This window comes from Gallus gallus, chromosome 1 (assembly GCF_016699485.2).
Source record: "Gallus gallus isolate bGalGal1 chromosome 1, bGalGal1.mat.broiler.GRCg7b, whole genome shotgun sequence".
NCBI classification, from domain to species: Eukaryota; Metazoa; Chordata; class Aves; order Galliformes; family Phasianidae; genus Gallus; species Gallus gallus.
In genome coordinates, this window is record NC_052532.1 from 194,971,594 (window position 1) to 194,988,799 (window position 17,206).

The following is a 17,206-nucleotide window of genomic DNA, read 5'->3' on the forward strand; positions in this document are numbered from 1 at the left end:
GGAAGCAGTCTGTCTGTAGTGGTTTTAGGCTTTATCTGACCTTCCTGTGATTCTAGCTGTTTAATATTCTTCCATATTTCTTGCTTTGTACGTGAGTTTCTATTAACCAAAAGACAGTGGTATAATTATGGGGGAAAACCATTCTGTATTCTTTGGCCTTTGGTGTCCACGTGTCCTCCCAGGATGCTGGCACAGCACCAGGACGTGGGCCGGCCCCGAGGAGGGCAAGATGGGCTCAGACTGACTTGCTTGGTTGGCTTCTAAGAGATTGTTGTCTTCAAAGCTGATTACTTGAGACATAACATGAAAAGGTGCTGGAAAGTCTTGAGGATCAACATGGCAGCACGCATTTTTGTCATTGCTTCACTGTTAATCAGCATGAACGTCCACATGTGCCAGGCTGTGTGAGTCTGCACAGGCACCAAGGTCACACTGCTGGATGGAGTCATGTCCGTTGGTGTTATTTCTCCCTGTGTTACATCCATGGGAAGAGAAATGTTTGAAACTGAGACAGGGGAGGTTTAGGTTGGATATGAGGAGGAAGTTTTTCCCCCAGAGGGTGGTGACGCACTGAACAGGTTGCCCAAGGAGGCTGTGGATGCCCCATCCCTGCAGGCATCCAAGGCCAGGCTGGATGTGGCTCTGGGCAGCCTGGGCTGCTGGTTGGCGACCCTGCACATAGCAGGGGGTTGGAACTGGATGAGCATTGCGGTCCTTTTCAACCCAGGCCATTCTATCATTCTGTGATATGAGGGCCCTTTGGTGCCACCTGTGTCTGCTCTCCAGCAGAGGAGGGATTGGGACTGCACTTCAGGACCTTTCTGAGCTGTGGCTGTTGCCTTCCTGTTGGTTTGAAAGGTAGTGTGCTCCAAAGGCCCTCCCTTAGCCAAGTCCCAGGACGGAGCGTTCCTATGAAGCATTGTTTAGATTGAGTGGCCAAGGAGAAGGGAGGGAAGGTGATGCCATGGAGTTAGGTTTGGGTTTGGGAATGGGAAGAGCATCCTTGGGTGTGTTGCCTTGGGATGGGATGCCATGCAGAGGGGCCTGGATGGGCCGAGCAGTGGGCGAACCTCACGAGGTTCAACAAAACCAATGCAAAGTCTGTGCTATCAGTGTGGGCTCTGAGCACCCAATGGAGCTGTGGCTGTCCTTGTTCATCACAGGGAGTGGGGCCAGGTGGCCTTTCAGCATCCCTTCCAACTCAGTGATTCAGTGATTCTAACAGTAGGGACAATGTTGGGTATCTGCTGTGATTCTGTGTTCTTCTTAACAGGACAACTCCACATCCTCCCCCTCCTTTTCCCAATGGGAAGGCAGACACCAGGAGCAGAAGTACCTCCCTATTTAGTAAAAAAGGAGTAGAGATGGACCTGGAAATTAAACTGACTTAAAATGTGTTCTTAAAATGAAACCTGGATGCTGTGCTGGGAGATGAGTTGCTTCTGCAAGCCTTCTTGTGTTGAAATAATGCAACAGGAGTGTCCATTTTAAGGTTACTGGGGAGTGTCCGTAGCCTTTTCCTGGCACTTAGAGCGGAAATGTGTTTGAATTGGGGCAGGGTTGTGGGAGCTGTGCTTCCTGCCAGCACGGTGACAGCGAGAGCGAGCAGTAGGCTGAGAGGTTGTAAATAACAGCATTGCCCATCCATCTCAGGTGGCCTGAATACAGCAAGAAGCAGAACAAAAGCTGTTCCTGGGCAGCACCTGAAGAAACTGAGACTGTTTTGGAGATTCAGGCTGTACCAAACCTCCCAAAGTACACCCATGCACGGGGACACCGGTCCTGGCTTCTCCTTTTGTGGTTGAATGGATATCTCATAGAGGAATAAAATAGCCACTGTTGCTGCAAATAGCATTTGAGAGCACTTAGGTGTAACCAACCCCAATGGTTTCTCCTTGGTTTGGTTCATTGCTGTGTTTATAGGCACTGTACCCGAGGGGGAAACAAAAGCAATTAGAGCCAGGAAGTGATGGTGGAACGTTATCAGGTAAGCCAGGGAGGTCAGATCACTGGAAGCCTTAAAATAGGGTTTGGAGATGGCTGCCTCTACGTTTCCTTCACTTACTGTCCCCCTCAGAGTGGCTGCACTCTGCAGTGCACGGGGCCAGAGGTTGCTGGTTGTGTCTCACCCCAATTCATCAATCCCAATTTATGTCGGGCTGACCATCCTGAAGGCCATAACAGCGAAGAACTGAAGCTGTATCAGTGCATACTGCTGTGGCAGAGACAGGTTTTAATTTCTTTTTTGACTTCTAGCAGAAGGCAAAGGGAGCAGTAAGATGGAGTCTGTGCTGCAAGTTCAGAGAAGGAAGGAAATTAGAATCACAGAGTCACCAAGGTTGGGAAGGACCTCCGAGATCTTCCAGCCCAACCATCCACCTACCACCCACGTGGGCATGCAGTAAACAGCTCTTAGAAAACACCCTTATCTGTGAACGTTGAGAGAAAGCCAAGCAATGGACCCAACGGTTCTTCCATCAGTGCTCTTGAAATAATGCCTCTGTTGCTCTTGGTTGATGGCATGTTGTACCCATTGAGGGCAGGTGCAGTCATACAAGGAGGTTCTGGTTGCCTGCTGCCTTGGGCCTGGTGCCTTTTTGTTTGATTTCAGCTACGTTGGCAGGAAAATGAAGTAGGCATAAAGCATTGCTGCTGGAGGGAAGAGGTGGGAGCCGTGCTTGCAGAGTGGGGATGGAGGAAGGAGAGAGCTGTGTTGTGAGCAGCAGTGATGGGAAGGGTTTAAAAGGTCAGTGGTGCGTCAGCAATGCTGGAGTTGGTGATACAGTGATAGATAATGGTGATATAAAGCAAACAACAAACTGACAAATGCATTTCTTTTAGATTTATGAGTAAGGAAATAGAGAACAAGTCTGCATTTGGTGCTTGTGACTTTCCTGCAGGAAGGTTGGGTATGATTTCCACTTGAACATCTTGAAATAGCTCCTGGCTGAGCTGGAGAGGAGCAGAAGCAGCATAAAAATAATCTGAGGATCCAAGAAAACACAGCAAAGGAAACTGGTTGGTTTCCAGAAAGCACCGGGCTGCAGTAACATCACAGAGAGAAAGCAGCCAGCACTGAGTGTGTCCTCTCATCAGCCTGAGGAAGGCACACCTCGCATCACTGTCCTGCAGGGAAATCAGGCAGCTCAGGTTTGAATGGGCTGTAGTTGTGTTGGGGAGGTGGGCTGCCTTCAGTGATGGGTAATGGAAGGAAAACGTGTGCTTTTTGGCTATGAAAATGCCCGTTTTTGATGACTTCTCTTTGAAGTGGCACAGGGTTGTGTTGTTGTCAGGTATTAGGATGAGGTTGTGGGTACCTGGGTGGTACTTGAGGGCATGAGATGGGTTTTGGTGAAGCTGTGATCTCATCAGGCCCTTTAAGTCCATGCATCTCCAAACGCAGCTCTTCTTTCTGGGCAGAGGGACTGAAGTGTAGAGCAGCACCAGGCACTGCTCACCCGTGTCTGTGTTATGGAGAAATGGTGTTTGGAGGCGATGCAGTTTGCTAATTGAAACATTCATTTTTTACCTAATGGGCCAAGCTGTGCGTTAAAATTACCTTCTTATTCAAGTTCATGGAATCACAGAATGGCCCGGGTTGGAAGGGACCTCAAGGATCATGAAGCTCCAACCCTCCCACCACACACAGGGCCACCAACCTCCACATTTCAGACCAGCCCAGGCTGCCCAGGGCCCCATCCAACCTGGCCTTCAACACCTCCACGGATGGACGGGGCATCCACAGCCTCTCTGGGCAGCTGTTCCAGCACCTCCCCACTCTCATAGTGAAGAACTTAGCATTCCTGTACAGGATGGCACTCTGGGCAGAGCAGTCCTTGGCTCTCTGCTGAAATTAGCAGTGAGCTGAAGGCAAGCACTAAAAATACCTCAGGGCACGTTGTCGCTATTGGGGAATGGCATCGTAGCACTGAGAGTTAAGGGTAGAAGTATCATATTTAGTTATAAAGGGGGATGTCTCAGACCTGTGTGATGCAGGAGGAGGACTGGGTTGTTCTAAACGTGGTGCTGGGTGGTGGCTGGAGACCTTCATTTAGGATCAGCGGAGGGAGGGGTTTTTGGAACGCAGCCACCCGTCCAATTGCTATTTACAAACTTTCTCCTTCTCCAAAATGATGTCGTCCTCAGTGTTTACCTCTGGCTGTTGTGCCCTCGGAAAACAATTCAGAGGAACTTGTAGGGATGGAGTCTGAATCGCAGCAGTGGAAGTGATGCAACGGGGACACTGCGAAGCACGTGAGCGACGAGGCAAAGGCTCTGTGTGAACCTGATTGGAGTGATATTTGAAGTGATCTAAGAATACTTCAGCTGTATTGTCAAGGGAGTCAGCCCTAAATAAATTATAGGGAAGATGAGATCCTTGCAAGTGTTTGGATAACGCGAGCGAGCTGAATGGGTTTGACCTGTTTTCTCAACGCTGGGATGAGATGGATGAAAGAAAAATCATTTGGCTCAGGGACTTCTCTGTACCAAAACCTTCTAAAAGAGAAAATGAGCAGCTAAGGGAAGAGAGCAGAAAGGTCTGGGGAAGAGGCTTTGTAATGATAGATGTCGGGGTGGGAGGCTGGACGGCTCTGTCTTCTGTACCTGTGCTTACCCATAGGGATTTGCTATAGGAGGGTTACGGTTGGCTCATGGAACCCAAATAGTTCCTGTTCTGTTCTATTTAATCCAATAAGGAGATCATTCAGGCATTGGTTTCAAAGACTGACACCTTACAGTGGTATAAAGACGTGAATTCCTAGAAAGCTGGGGAAAAACAGAGCTGAAGGAGTGGGATGGTGGTCATCACAGGGATAGGTCGCGTGGAAAGCCTTGGAGTAAGGCAAGTGGGAATCCTTCTGTGCTGCACATCCTTCCCCTCTCTGCTGCAAGTAGTATTTCGTGCAATTGCTGCCCACGTTTGCTCCTCAGGTGGGGATTTAGAACGTTGTGTCCATGCTTCATTCGCAGTCAGGGGAAGAAGTTGATGATTTCCCAGCATTTCCCTGTTGCCTGCAGCGGTAACGAGTAGATGTGGTGGTCAGATGGTGATGGAGCTTGCAGAGAGGAAAGGTGAGGCTGGAAATGAGTAGGGAAGCATACGGATGTGGTGGTACTTGGGGTTATGCTTCTTTAGGGGTGTATCAGGTTGGATATTAATAAAATATTTTGCTCAGAAAGAGCGTTTGGGCACTGGGAGTGGGGGGTCACCATCCCTGGGGGTGTTCCAGCACCGTGGGGATGTGGCACTGAGGGTCACTGGGCATGGTGGGATGGGTTGGGGGTGGGTTTGGGGTTCTTGGAGGTCTTTCTGATGCTGTGGTTTTAACCACGTATTTTTGCACAGAGAGCTGAGGCACAGCCATTTGTTGGTGTGGCCTAAATGCAGCAAGGCAACTTGTGAAGCTGAAATGAAGAAACATGAGGTGGGTTTTGTTGGGGCAGCATGGAAGCAGCTGTGCAAGGAGAGATGATAAAAGGCTGTGCTTGCAGCAGATCAGCAGGGCTGCACAGATGTTTGGGAGCAGATGACTGGGCAGCACACACTACTGCATGCCAGGAGTGAGCCACCTGTGCTGCACATGGATGGGAAGAATCCCTTCCTTGCCCAGGTTTGAAGGTGGGATTGCTCTGCTTCACAAGCAGGAGCTGAGGAGGAGGTCCACAGAGGACCTGAGGTCCACAGAGGGCCATTAAGTGTTTGTCAGAAACATATTTGCCCACCAGTGTCACAGTTCTTGGTTTTCTGAGAGTCCTTGCATCTTCATAGCGTGTCGTACATTCAATGCATCTCAACAGTTCCCAACGTCTAAATTGCAGATTTGGCCTCGAGTGTCCCGAAAACGAGGATTACATCATGAGTTAATCAACTAGAAAGAATTGGAAGGGTGAGCATTACAAGGAGGCTGCGTGGCAGAAGCTGGGAAGGACAGGTTCCTTGGGGCAGCGTTTATCTTGATGCTTAACAGCAAGACTGCACTGTCTATTTGCACAGTTCCCTGCCATCCTTACTATGTGCCATCCAGCTATCCTGGAGACAGCAGCTCTGTTCACTGAGGGGTATTTTGCTCCTTGGGGTGGTTCAGATAGGTGTCTTAGCAAAAAAAAATGTGTTTGTGAAATGCCATTGCTAAACTCTCATGTCCACTGCATTCCTCAGTTACTCTTTTTGTTGTTTGGCTTTGTAATCTTAAGGGGTTTTTCACGTCAAGTTTTGATGAGGAGGTGCTGTGGAAAGGCAGGAGTTTGCCCAAGGAGGCTGTGGATGCCCCATCCCTGCAGGCATTCAAGGCCAGGCTGGATGTGGCTCTGGGCAGCCTGGGCTGCTGGTTGGCGACCCTGCACATAGCAGGGGGTTGGAACTGGATGAGCACTGTGGTCCTTTGCAACCCAGGCCATTCTGTGATTCTGTGATAATATGGAGCTGTGTTGATCCTCAGGGCTTTAACAGCTGCACTTACTGATACAGTTTGTGGATAGTTATTCATAAGAGTCCTATGCTTTTAATGCACGGAAAAATACATGTTTGTTTTATTTAGCAGGTGAAACTCGGGTCCAAAAGTACCATACTTGATGGAAATGTCATTGGTTGCAGCAGTTAGATGTTGCTGTTCTGCTTGCTGAAGCATGTAAGAGGGTGAGAGAGACCTGGGAGGACGTTCTGACGTTTTCTACTATTGTTTTTTTGTTCTAGCCTCTGCGTGACATTGTCCTTGACAGGCATCACAGAGCGTTAGCGATGCTGCCTTGGCTGATCTAACATTGCTGGCTATAATGGGATTTCATGTAGCTCGCTGAAAGCATCACAGCTGTCTATAGGAGAAATGGTTTAATGTGAGCATTTCGGGTAGCATCTGTATGGCCTTAACTGGTGCTTCAGCTGAGCTCTTTGTATATGCACCAGCACACGCCTGGGTATGACCATAGGCTTCTCTGTTCTCTTACCGCCTGTTTATCTGAGCTGGGCTGAGGCTCCTGACCAGCCATGGGTTTACCTTCCATCTCCAGTTGTGTTTGGATAGAAAGATGGGGCAACTTCCCTCCTTCTGATTCCCTTTACTGCCCATTTCCACGCCTTGTGGATCTGTGTGGCACACACACAGTGGATATGTGACGTGGTCTCGTGTCACGTCATGCAAATCAGAGTTGCATGCAACTGCTCGCTCCGAGTGCCAGCTTGAATTTTAATCTTCTATAAACCACTTGACTGTTGAATATGACAAAGAGATGTGCCCCCCCCCGGAAGGAATCTAAGAGAACCCTGCATTGAGTTAATTGCATACAAATTTGAGTGTGGTTTTTTTAAATGAAGATTAAGTGATCCATTCAACTATTTCAGGCTCTACCTGAGACACACACACCTGTATTTGGCTTCCAGAGGATTTTCCTCGTTAATTAGGAGCATTCTCCTTGTGTTATTACTTAATTGGATGTCACCGGGAGCCTGATGAGACAATGAAGTGGTCTTAATTGCATACCAAGGCAATGCACGATGCCTCTCATACTGGGGTACTCCATGGCACAACCTGCTGCTTGTTATCATCTACTAATAGCAATAACAATTGCTCAGATTAAAAAAAAAAAGTAGCCCAGTAGATTCAGTACGTCGTTAATTAAACACTTCTCTTTCCTGTAGACAGCTCTCCTATTTGTCATACTTACTTAAGAAGTTCTCCAAGTTTGGTAACGTACCGTTTCGAAACGTCCGAACAGCCATCATTGACTGCTGCTGTAGGTTTGGAAAAGGACATCTGTGCCCCTGTAGTTGTGGGGTGGGGAAAGTGATAACGTTGCTTAAGGATGTGGTTTCCAGCTCAGAAAGCAAATGGTATCCTGGGCTCCATCAGCAGAAGGGTGGCCAGCAGGGACAGGGAGGGGATTGTCCCTCTCTGCTCTGCCCTCCTGAGGCCCCATCTGCAGTACTGCATCCAGGTCTGGGGCCTCCAATACAAGAAAGGCAGGGAGCTGTTGGAGAGGGTCCAGAGGAGACCACAAAGATGCTCAGAGGGCTGCAGCACCTCCCCTACAAAGACAGGCTGAGGGAGCTGGGCTTGTTGAGCCTGGAGAAGAGAAGGCTGTGGGGTGACCTCAGTGCAGCCTTCCAGGACCTAAAGGGAGCCTACAAACAGGAGGGGAGGCAACTCTTTGAGAGGGGAGATAAGAGCAGGACAAGGGGAAATGGTTTGAAGTTGAAGGAGGGCAGATTGAGGTTGGATGTGAGGGGGAAGTTGTTGAGAGAGAGAGTGGGGAGGTGCTGGAACAGCTGCCCAGAGAGGCTGTGGATGCGCCGTCCATCCGTGGAGGTGTTGAAGGCCAGGTTGGATGGGGCCCTGGGCAGCCTGGGCTGGTCTGAAATGTGGAGGTTGGTGGCCCTGTGTGTGGTGGGGGGTTGGAGCTTCGTGATCCTTGAGGTCCCTTCCAACCCAAGCCATTCTGTGATTCTGTGGTTCACTGGAGATGGTGCAGGTGGCTGGATGGTTGCACTCGGTGGTCTTATGGTCTTTTCCAACCTCAGTGTTCTATGATATACATAAAGATGCACTTATCCTCTCCACCTTGTGGGGTGGGCTGGGGATCCTGCAGCTCTTTTCCAACCTGAACTGTTCTGTGGTTCTGTGTTTTTATCTTTTGGGGAGTGTGGGACCAAGAGAAGAAGAAGGAGGAATAGAAGGACCCTTCCCTATGTCGTGCCTGTCCCTGACCAGCTTTCCCAAGCAGCAGGTCTGTGTGTTGATGCCATGAATTATGTATGTAGCTGTCATCACCCACAGAGCTCTGAATGTCTGCTTGGAGTTAACCAGTTCTAGTCAGCACTAGATAGTGGAAAACACCCAAGATGTTTTCTCTTGGAAATGAACCCTGGGCATCCTGGTCTAGTATTAAATGTGGAGGTTGGTGGCCCTGCCTGCTTTGGGGGTTGGAGCTTCATGATCCTTGAGGTCCCTTCCAACCCAAGCCATTCTATGATTCAATGATTGTGTTTGCTGAGGCATTGTTTAGATTTAAGATGAAGGGAGGGAGGATTCTTCAAGACAAGGCAAGAGAGAAAAGCATGGCCAGGCCATGGGCTGGGTCATTGTTTTTCACTGCGTTGCAGTGGAAGGATTCTTATTTCCATTGCCAGGCTGTTTTTAGGCTGCTGGAATAAAACCTGTGCATGGAACACAAGAAAAGGAGTGGCTTTGGCTTCTTGGGTTCTTCTTTGGTGCTGCTTATAATAAGTTGGTGAGAACTGAAGAAGAAACAGATTGTTGTACAGCCTTGGGTGCAACCAGTGGTGAGCAGTGGTGGTGAAGCTGCGTTTTGCATCTCCTTGATTTTGCTGCTTTGGGTTTTTGTTAATTCCAACAGTCAGCATGGAAGGCATTTGATAGTGGGAAGAGCTACATAATTCCTTTTTACATTGGGAAAGGAGTTAGAGTTGGATTTTGGCATTAACTGTTGTATTTTGAATTGCTTGGTTGCCTACTTTGCGTTGGTTCCCAATATATCATTTGGGTTACGAGGCTACCCAGCATCTGACACATTAGGCCAAGTATATCCTGCCTTTTAGCTGCCCAACCAGTCATCTTACATTGGAATATACTGAATTTGCAAGAAGTTGGTGACATCGTACTGTTCTTACCATGCTTCTCCATAGTCAGGGGGAATGGAAAACAGGACAGCTGCTGAGCTCCCACTGCTTGAGGAGCACTGCATGAGAAGAGCTCTCTGTGCCACATGAAGCCACCCCCAACTGCATTTCCAGGTATTCATGGAAGGCAATGATTGCTGCAGTTGATCGTAGAATCACAGGATCATTTAGGTTGGAGAAGACCTCCAAGATCCCCAAGCCCAACCCACCCCACCGTGCCCACTGCCCCACGTCCCTCAGTGCCACATCCCCATGGTTCTGGACACCCCCAGGGATGGTGACCCCATCCTCCCTGGGCAGCTGTGCCACTGCATCACCACTCTTTGGAGAAATAATGTCAGGTCCAACCTGACCCTCCCCTGGCACAACTTGAGGCCATTCCCTCCCATCCTATCGCTGTTACCCAGGAGAAGAGGGTAACTGATGAGAAATGGTTGTGCAAGTCCTTCTGTGATGACCTTGTTGGAGAAACCTGCCTGTGCTATTCTGGGGGTTATTGCATTTTACATGAGAAATGGCTGCAGTAGCCACAGTAGATATTAAATGTTGGGTTTCTCTTAAAATTTCATATTTATTTGCAAAGGAGATCTTGGAGAGGAAGTGATTGGTTTTGCTTGTCCTCCTCCTCCTGCGGCTCCAGATGTGTTCTGTATACCAAAGGCTGCAATTTCCTGCTCCTCTTCATCAGTCCTTCAGGTTCAGGCTTTGATTCTTCATTATTTCCTGCTCGTGCCTCGTCCTTAAGGAAAAAATGGGATTTGTTGGGTGGTATCCTCACAACCAACCTGTGCCAGGGGGAGACAGCTGCTGTGGTGCTGCCTGCAGGAGTGCAGCTGCATTTCCTTGCATCGCAGCGTGCAGAGGAGCCGTGTAGGTGCAGTCACACCATGGAAGTCATCCGTGAGGAAGCTGAGGGCCCACCTGTTTATTAGCAGGACAGATAGAATGGCCTGGGTTGCAAAGGACTGCAATGCTCTTCCAGATCCAACCCCCTGCTTTGTGCAGGGTCGCCAACCAGCAGCCCAGGCTGCCCAGAGCCACATCCAGCCTGGCCTTGAATGCCTGCAGGGATGGGGCATCCACAACCTCCTTGGGCAACCTGTTCCACTGCATCACCACCCTCTGGGGGAAAAACTTCCTCCTCATATCCAACCTAAAGCTCCCCTGTCTCAGTTTAAAACCATTCCCCCTTGTCCTATCACTCCCAACCCATGTAAACAGTCTTCTTATTGCTGATTGTAGGGGTATTTAAGTCAACGATTGCAGGTTGTTGCCTTAAAATATTGGGTTTTACCTTTCCTTTTTCATTCGTACTCCGATGGTTTTCTTGAAGGTTTGTGTCCCTGCTTGGAGTTGCATTTCAAATAGTAGTCATAAATTGTGTTAAAAACAGAACGGATTTATTTTGGCCATTGCTTCTGCTAGTTATTTCAACAAGGACATAGAATTAATAACTGGAGATCCTTGTGGCCTTCCAATACTTGAAGGGAGTGTATAAACAGGAGGGGGAGAGACTGTTTACGAGGGTGGACAGTGATAGGACTTTTCCTTTTCCGTTTCCTTTTCCTTTTCCTTCCCTTCCCTTTTCACTCTTGGACTTTGCAGTCAGTTTTTATTTCCATCCTCAAACACTGACTTTATTTTGAAGGTTCTTATAGGGCTGTGAGTGGAGAGCTGAGCAGCAAGGAAGCAATAGGACTGCAGTGCAGAGCACAAGGCTGCTCAGCCCAAATAAAAGCTCCATGCCTTGTTAGAAGGTGAGTGTTTTTCTCAGCCAGCAGCAACAACAACAAAACCATGGAAGGCAATGCAGTCAGGTGCTGCTTTCCTTTACTGACACCAGCAATTCCTAGCAGTACAAGCTCCAGAGCAGAGAGCAGTTTCAGCATCTGTTTGAAATGCAGCGTATGGGTCTGTTTGCCATGTGATTCATCTCAGCATCAAAACCCAGGCTGTGAATTTGTCTGGGCTGATGGCTCGTTTCCTCCCAGGGCTGCGGTAGGAGCTGCTGACATTCCTCTGCACACAGCCCTGGTTGTTCCAGGAGATCTGTGAATGCAGCACTGCTTAAAAGAAAAACAAATGTTCCTCAGGGTTTGGGGGTCTGATCCTCTCATTTACTCCAGCACGGAGCTGGGTTGGGATTGGAAGGCTTTGAGCTTTTGTAGTCTGTGCACGAGGCTAACGGGAGAATTAATTTTAGGGGGTTTTGTAGAAAATAAGGTCAGGTAGGAATATTGGATCATCTGGGCTAATTAGGAGTAAATGAGATGGCACAAATTCTGAGTAGCGCGTGCACGCTTTCAGCCCTTATGGACTAAGCTGTATCACAGAGGAAGAGGGAAGGGAATTCCTGCTTTGCCTCCTGGGTGTAATCTGGTACTGGGAGTGCTCTGGAGCTGGGCACAGTGCCCTGCCATGCCCGAGCTCACCCCGCAGCACCACTGCACCTTATGGCTGTCCTTTCATTAGCTGTAGCCTGATGTTGGATAGCACTTAGCATCCTCTTGGCCAGACTAAGCAAGCCCAGCTTCCTCAGCCTGTTTCCACTCCCTCATCGCTTTGGTAGCTCTCTGATGGGTTTTCTTCACTGTGTGTGCATCCTTCTCGTACGTGGGTGTCCCTCCATGCCTCACCAGCACCAGGACATGGGTGGCAATGACTTCTTGTGGCCTGCCAGCCATGAAGAATGGCCTGGGTTGCAAAGGACTGCAATGCTCTTCCAGATCCAACCCCCTGCTACGTGCAGGGTCGCCAACCAGCAGCCCAGGCTGCCCAGAGCCACATCCAGCCTGGCCTTGAATGCCTGCAGGGATGGGGCATCCACAGCCTCCTTGGGCAACCTGTTCAGTGCGTCACCACCACCCTAAATTCATTTAGACACATCTTGGATTGCAGTGTTGGCCTCAGTATGGAACTGCAAGTTTTTTAGAGGCATGGCCAGTCCCTCCAAAAAAGAAGGAATAAGTAATGATGAAAAATAGGCTGACTTGGATTGCCAGGCTCCAAGGTCACAGCCACGTGGTTTTAACTGGGAGCTGGCTGAAGAAACTGGAAAAATCTTGGAGAAGAGAAGGCTGCAGGGAGACCTCATGGTGGCCTTCCAATACCTGAAGGGAGCGTATAAACAGGAGGGGAATGGCTTTTTACAAGGGTGGATGGTGGTAGGACAAGGGGGAATGGTTTTAAACTGAGACAGGGGAGGTTTAGGTTGGATATGAGGAGGAAGTTTTTCCCCCAGAGGGTGGTGACGCACTGAACAGGTTGCCCAAGGAGGCTGTGGATGCCCCATCCCTGCAGGCATTCAAGGCCAGGCTGGATGTGGCTCTGGGCAGCCTGGGCTGCTGGTTGGCGACCCTGCACATAGCAGGGGGTGGAACTGGATGAGCACTGTGCTCCTTTGCAACCCAGGCTATTCTGTCATTCTCTTAAGATCAGGTTCAGCCCCAGCCCATCCCTGCAGACCATGTCACACCGACTGACGTTTGTTCTGCTTCTCAGCTCCAGAAAACCTCTCAGCCCAATTTAATGCGTAATGAAAGAAAAAAGCATGGTTTGCTTTCAGAGAGTTAGAAAAGTATAATTAGACTCGTAATTGGAGTGTGTCTTAAACAATTAGTTTTTGTAAAAGTGTATAATTTAGACCAAAGGAAAGGGGTCCTTTTTGCTGTGGAAGAGGTTAAGGAATGCTATGCACGATTTTTAGGTCTCAGTGCCTGACACAGCTGGAGAGGAGTGTCCATCTTTCCATCACCCCCACATCCACTCCTCCAGGAGCCTGTAGGTGAGTCAGGGCTGCTGCTCCGACCGTGTCATAGAACAGCAGAATGGCTGGAGATGGAAGGGACCCCTGAAGGCTGTCAGATCACACACCTTGCAGTGCACAGGGGCACCCACAGCTCTATCAGTGCTCACAGCCCATCCCCTTACCCTATATAGCATCATAGAGTCATAGAATGGCCTGGGTTGAAAAGGACCACAATGCTCATCCACTTCCAACCCCCTGCTGTGTGCGGGGTCGCCAACCAGCAGCCCAGGCTGCCCAGAGCCACATCCAGCCTGGCAAATGTGCTCCTTGCTGTATCTGCAGGGATGGGGCACCACCACCTCTCCAACCAACCTGAGTCTCCCAGTACCCATCCCAAGAGCAGATATAACAAATCCTCAGGGGACACCACAACAGCAGTGATTGAACAAATCCCCCATTAAAACAAAGGAACGGGGGCTGCTCTGTGGGAGCCCATCAGCTTTTAAGAGACCTTCAGAGCAATGGGAGCCTTCAGGGGCTGAGCTGTGCTCACTGCAGTGGGACCGTATGCTGACTGTGCGGTGCACTCTGCCTGCCAGAAGGGATGCAGCATCTCACCCACATGGGTACGTAATGGTCATTGGGATGTTTTTCTTTTGCTAGGAGGTTGGGGAAGCCATTCAGCCCCAGAGGTCAGCCCAGGAGCAGGGGCTGCCTCGCAGACATGTGTTCCTCATTTGCTCAGCGTTTTGGACGCCGCTCATTACAATAGCATGCAGCTGCTGCTTCTCAGCCTCTTGTTTGGGGCTGGGATTGAACGCTGGGGGAGAAACATCAGAACCTCACACTGGAATCTCACTGCTCACACGTGCAGCACAGCGTGCAGGGAATGCATTCCCCTGATCTGAATGATCCCGCATCGTTACGGGCCGCCTTTGGAGCCTTAGCAAAAGAGCTTGGAGGCCAAAAGAAGTGATGGGCAGTGCTGGTGATGGGCTGCACCTGGGTTTTACCCCAATTCCCAGCCTGTTATTTATGGTTCGTGGTCTGCACTGAGCGTGACCCACGTCCTGTCTGCCCAGATGTTGGGGCCGGTGCTGCATTTCGGGGCAGGCTGCAGAGGAGGCTTCCAGCACAGTCCCAGGCTTTTAAGAAGCTGTGTTTGAGGTATTCTCTTCTTTTAATCTATTGCAAATACTAATAACAATTAAAAAACCCCAACCTGGCCTTTTCTGTCGTGTGCCTAATGCTTTACAGAGCAGTCACAAAGGGCAGTCGATGGAGTAAAACCTGCTATCCTTGGCAGGATTTCCCTTCTGACTAAATTCAATATGAGCAAAGAGGACAAGGGCAAATAACTTCACTTATTCAGGTCATTTTTCATAAGAATCATAAAAATTAGATGGAAAAGGCCTATTAGATTACGCTGCCCGTCTCCCATCTTACCAGCACCGGGCTGTTCTCTGCAGTGAAATGTTCCATCTTCAGATGGAGCAAAGATAATTTGCCACTGATTATTACTGAGTGGGAGAGGATGGATGGCTCTCTGGGTTAGCAAATGTTTGTGACACTTCTTGCAAGGCTCATCTTTAATTTCTGCTGTGGTCTCCGATAGCTTTCTGTTCATTTTTTGGGCCTGGTGATCTTATCACAACGCCGTTTCCTCCCCTTTGGCCCACGTTGCATTCCCACCCTGCTATTCCCGTTGCTGAGTATTGCAGTAACCCTTAGGCTATCTGTAAGGATTTCACCCCTTTGTGTTGATGCCCTTCAAGTGCTTGCCAGGATTAAAGTGTGAACAACGGCAGATTGTTCTTCCTGTATAATGGGAAATGTTTATAGGGCTCTTCAGATTAAAATAATATGAAATCCTCTTAAAGATAGCTGCTTTTTTTCCCCGTAAGAGAACTGCCAGTAATGTATATACGAATCCTTTAGCACAATGACAAAACCCAAGAAGCTGACAATACAAACCAAGCCTCTTAGCAACGGTAAAAGAACATGAATAATTGGGTAGCAGCCTATAAGCAAGGGAACTCTGAAGCCTTCAGTCACAGGCATGTTTGAATCAACATCAATGTTTTAATTGCTGTGCAGCCAAGAAGCTTCTCCCAGACTTGCCTGCATGAAGCGGAATGGTTTTGACGTCTATTGCTCTAAATTACAGCTGTATGTGCAGCATAACGTGTCCAAAGCAGTACTAAAACGAGTGTGAGTTTGGAAGGAATTCTAATAGGAGAAGTTCAGTCATAACGTCGTGGAGTATCTCGAGTTGGAAGGGATCCATAAAGATCATTGGGTGAGTCCAAACAGAAGACCACCCAAAAATCAGACCGTAGGTTGATCTGTGGTGAGAGTGGTCTGAGTGTAGGACTGGTTACTTCTTGGATGATCCCATGGGGTGGAGGTACTGAGCAAACGGCAATCTCTTCTTACCAACAGCGTCTGCATTCTGACTGTTCAGTGAATGGGATGTGGCTCGTGGCCCTGGGAAATAGGGAATCCCTATGGTGCGATGTGGTCACGTTGAGTTTGGTGCTGTGAGGTGTGGTTGTGTGCCACCAGGTCTGGGGAACACACGTGGCCCTTCTGGATCCATTCAGCATCTCAGCCATGAGCGGGTGGGGGCTGAGCTTTGGAGGGAGAGCGAGGAGAAAGGAAGGGGTCCATCCATTTTCAGGGCAGCCTGGGCTGCTGGTTGGCCACCCTGCACATAGCAGGGGGTTGGAACTGGATGAGCATCGTGGTCCTTCTCAACCCAGGCCATCCTATCATTCTATGATTCTGCCCTGGGAGGGCACTGGGGGCCTCTGTTTGGATCTTACCCAGCCAGCATCCCTTGAGCACACTGAATTTGGGTCTCTGCTGTGTTTTCCTGTATTGCTGCTGACTCTTGTGTAACATCAGGGAAATCAGGCAAGTCTATAATTTATGAACGGGAGATGTATTGAATGTGACAGGGAGATCCACTGGAAATTAGGATGCACAGAACGAGTGTTTGTGAAAGGAGCAGAGCCTATGTGGAAATTACATAGAGGTCTTAATGGTTCCAGAGCCACGGGGATGTGGCACTGAGGGACACGGCGGGGTGGGTTGGGGTTGGGCTTGGGGGTCTTGGAGGTCTTTCCCAACCGTAATGGTTCCATGGATGTGGTCAGCTTGAACATATTAATCTGATCAGCAAGCCCTTCTAAAAAGCGAATAGCGTGCAGTGATTTACCTGCACAGTGCTTGTGCTTTCTGCACACACAGGAGAGCAGCAGGGCTGTCCTTTGGGAGGCCGGAGGGCTGCAGTGACCTGGAAGGCACCCAGCTGGTGCAGCTCCTGTGCTGTGAGCACTGCGTTTCTTCCCATTTTCAGCTCCATTCCTGCTCTCGGTGGCAGCTGCTTTAATACTTCTGCCAAAGAGAGTTGCAGGGGGGAAAGGAAAGAAGCACAAAGGAAGGAATTGTGTAGAATTGGGAGTCTAAAGATAGATGAGGGCGATGGCTGGTTCTGCCTTCAGCCCAGGTTTGTAAAGAAATGCAGCAGTCACATCACAGAGTGGCTTGGGTTGGGAGGGACCTTAAGGGTCGTCCAGTTCCAGCCCCACGTCTGCCAGTTCCAAGCAGATTTTGGGTGTGTTGGCCAACCGTGACCAACTGTAGGATGTCCCATATTGGAAGGGACCCACAGGGATCACCACCCCCAGCCCCACACAGCACCCCAAACTCCCTCCCTATGTCAGAGCAGGGTCCCAGTGCTCCCTGAGCTCCGGCAGCTCAGGGCTGTGCCCACTGCCCTGGGAGCTGTGCCATGCTCACCACCCAGTGGGGTTGAGGGC

The 17,206-nt window shown here is 49.5% G+C and overlaps 1 protein-coding gene and 1 long non-coding RNA gene across 45 annotated transcripts in view; both read left to right on the forward strand.

Moving 5' to 3' along the window:
* Positions 1–17,206, forward strand: part of FAM168A (family with sequence similarity 168 member A) — a 149,347-nt gene that overhangs the window by 12,874 nt on the left and 119,267 nt on the right. For 3 of the 44 annotated variants that reach the window (XM_040659587.2, XM_040659626.2, XM_040659652.2), the window contains exons 2-4: positions 9,641–9,748; positions 11,283–11,391; positions 13,341–13,418. The exons of 30 other annotated variants lie outside the window; for them this stretch is intronic. In XM_040659587.2, the coding sequence (XP_040515521.1) occupies positions 9,721–9,748; positions 11,283–11,391; positions 13,341–13,418 (215 nt within the window). In that variant the 5' untranslated portion in view covers positions 9,641–9,720. Of the gene's footprint in view, positions 1–4,932; positions 5,074–5,347; positions 5,427–5,820; positions 5,889–9,640; positions 9,749–11,282; positions 11,392–13,340; positions 13,419–17,206 lie in introns of all 44 variants that reach the window. 11 more of the 44 variants (XM_040659594.2, XM_040659643.2, XM_046912060.1 and 8 more) reach the window with 9 other exon arrangements.
* LOC112532796 lies at positions 1,748–4,373 on the forward strand. Its single transcript, XR_005844603.2, has 2 exons — positions 1,748–3,150; positions 4,147–4,373. It is a non-coding gene; the product is annotated as an uncharacterized LOC112532796 (long non-coding RNA).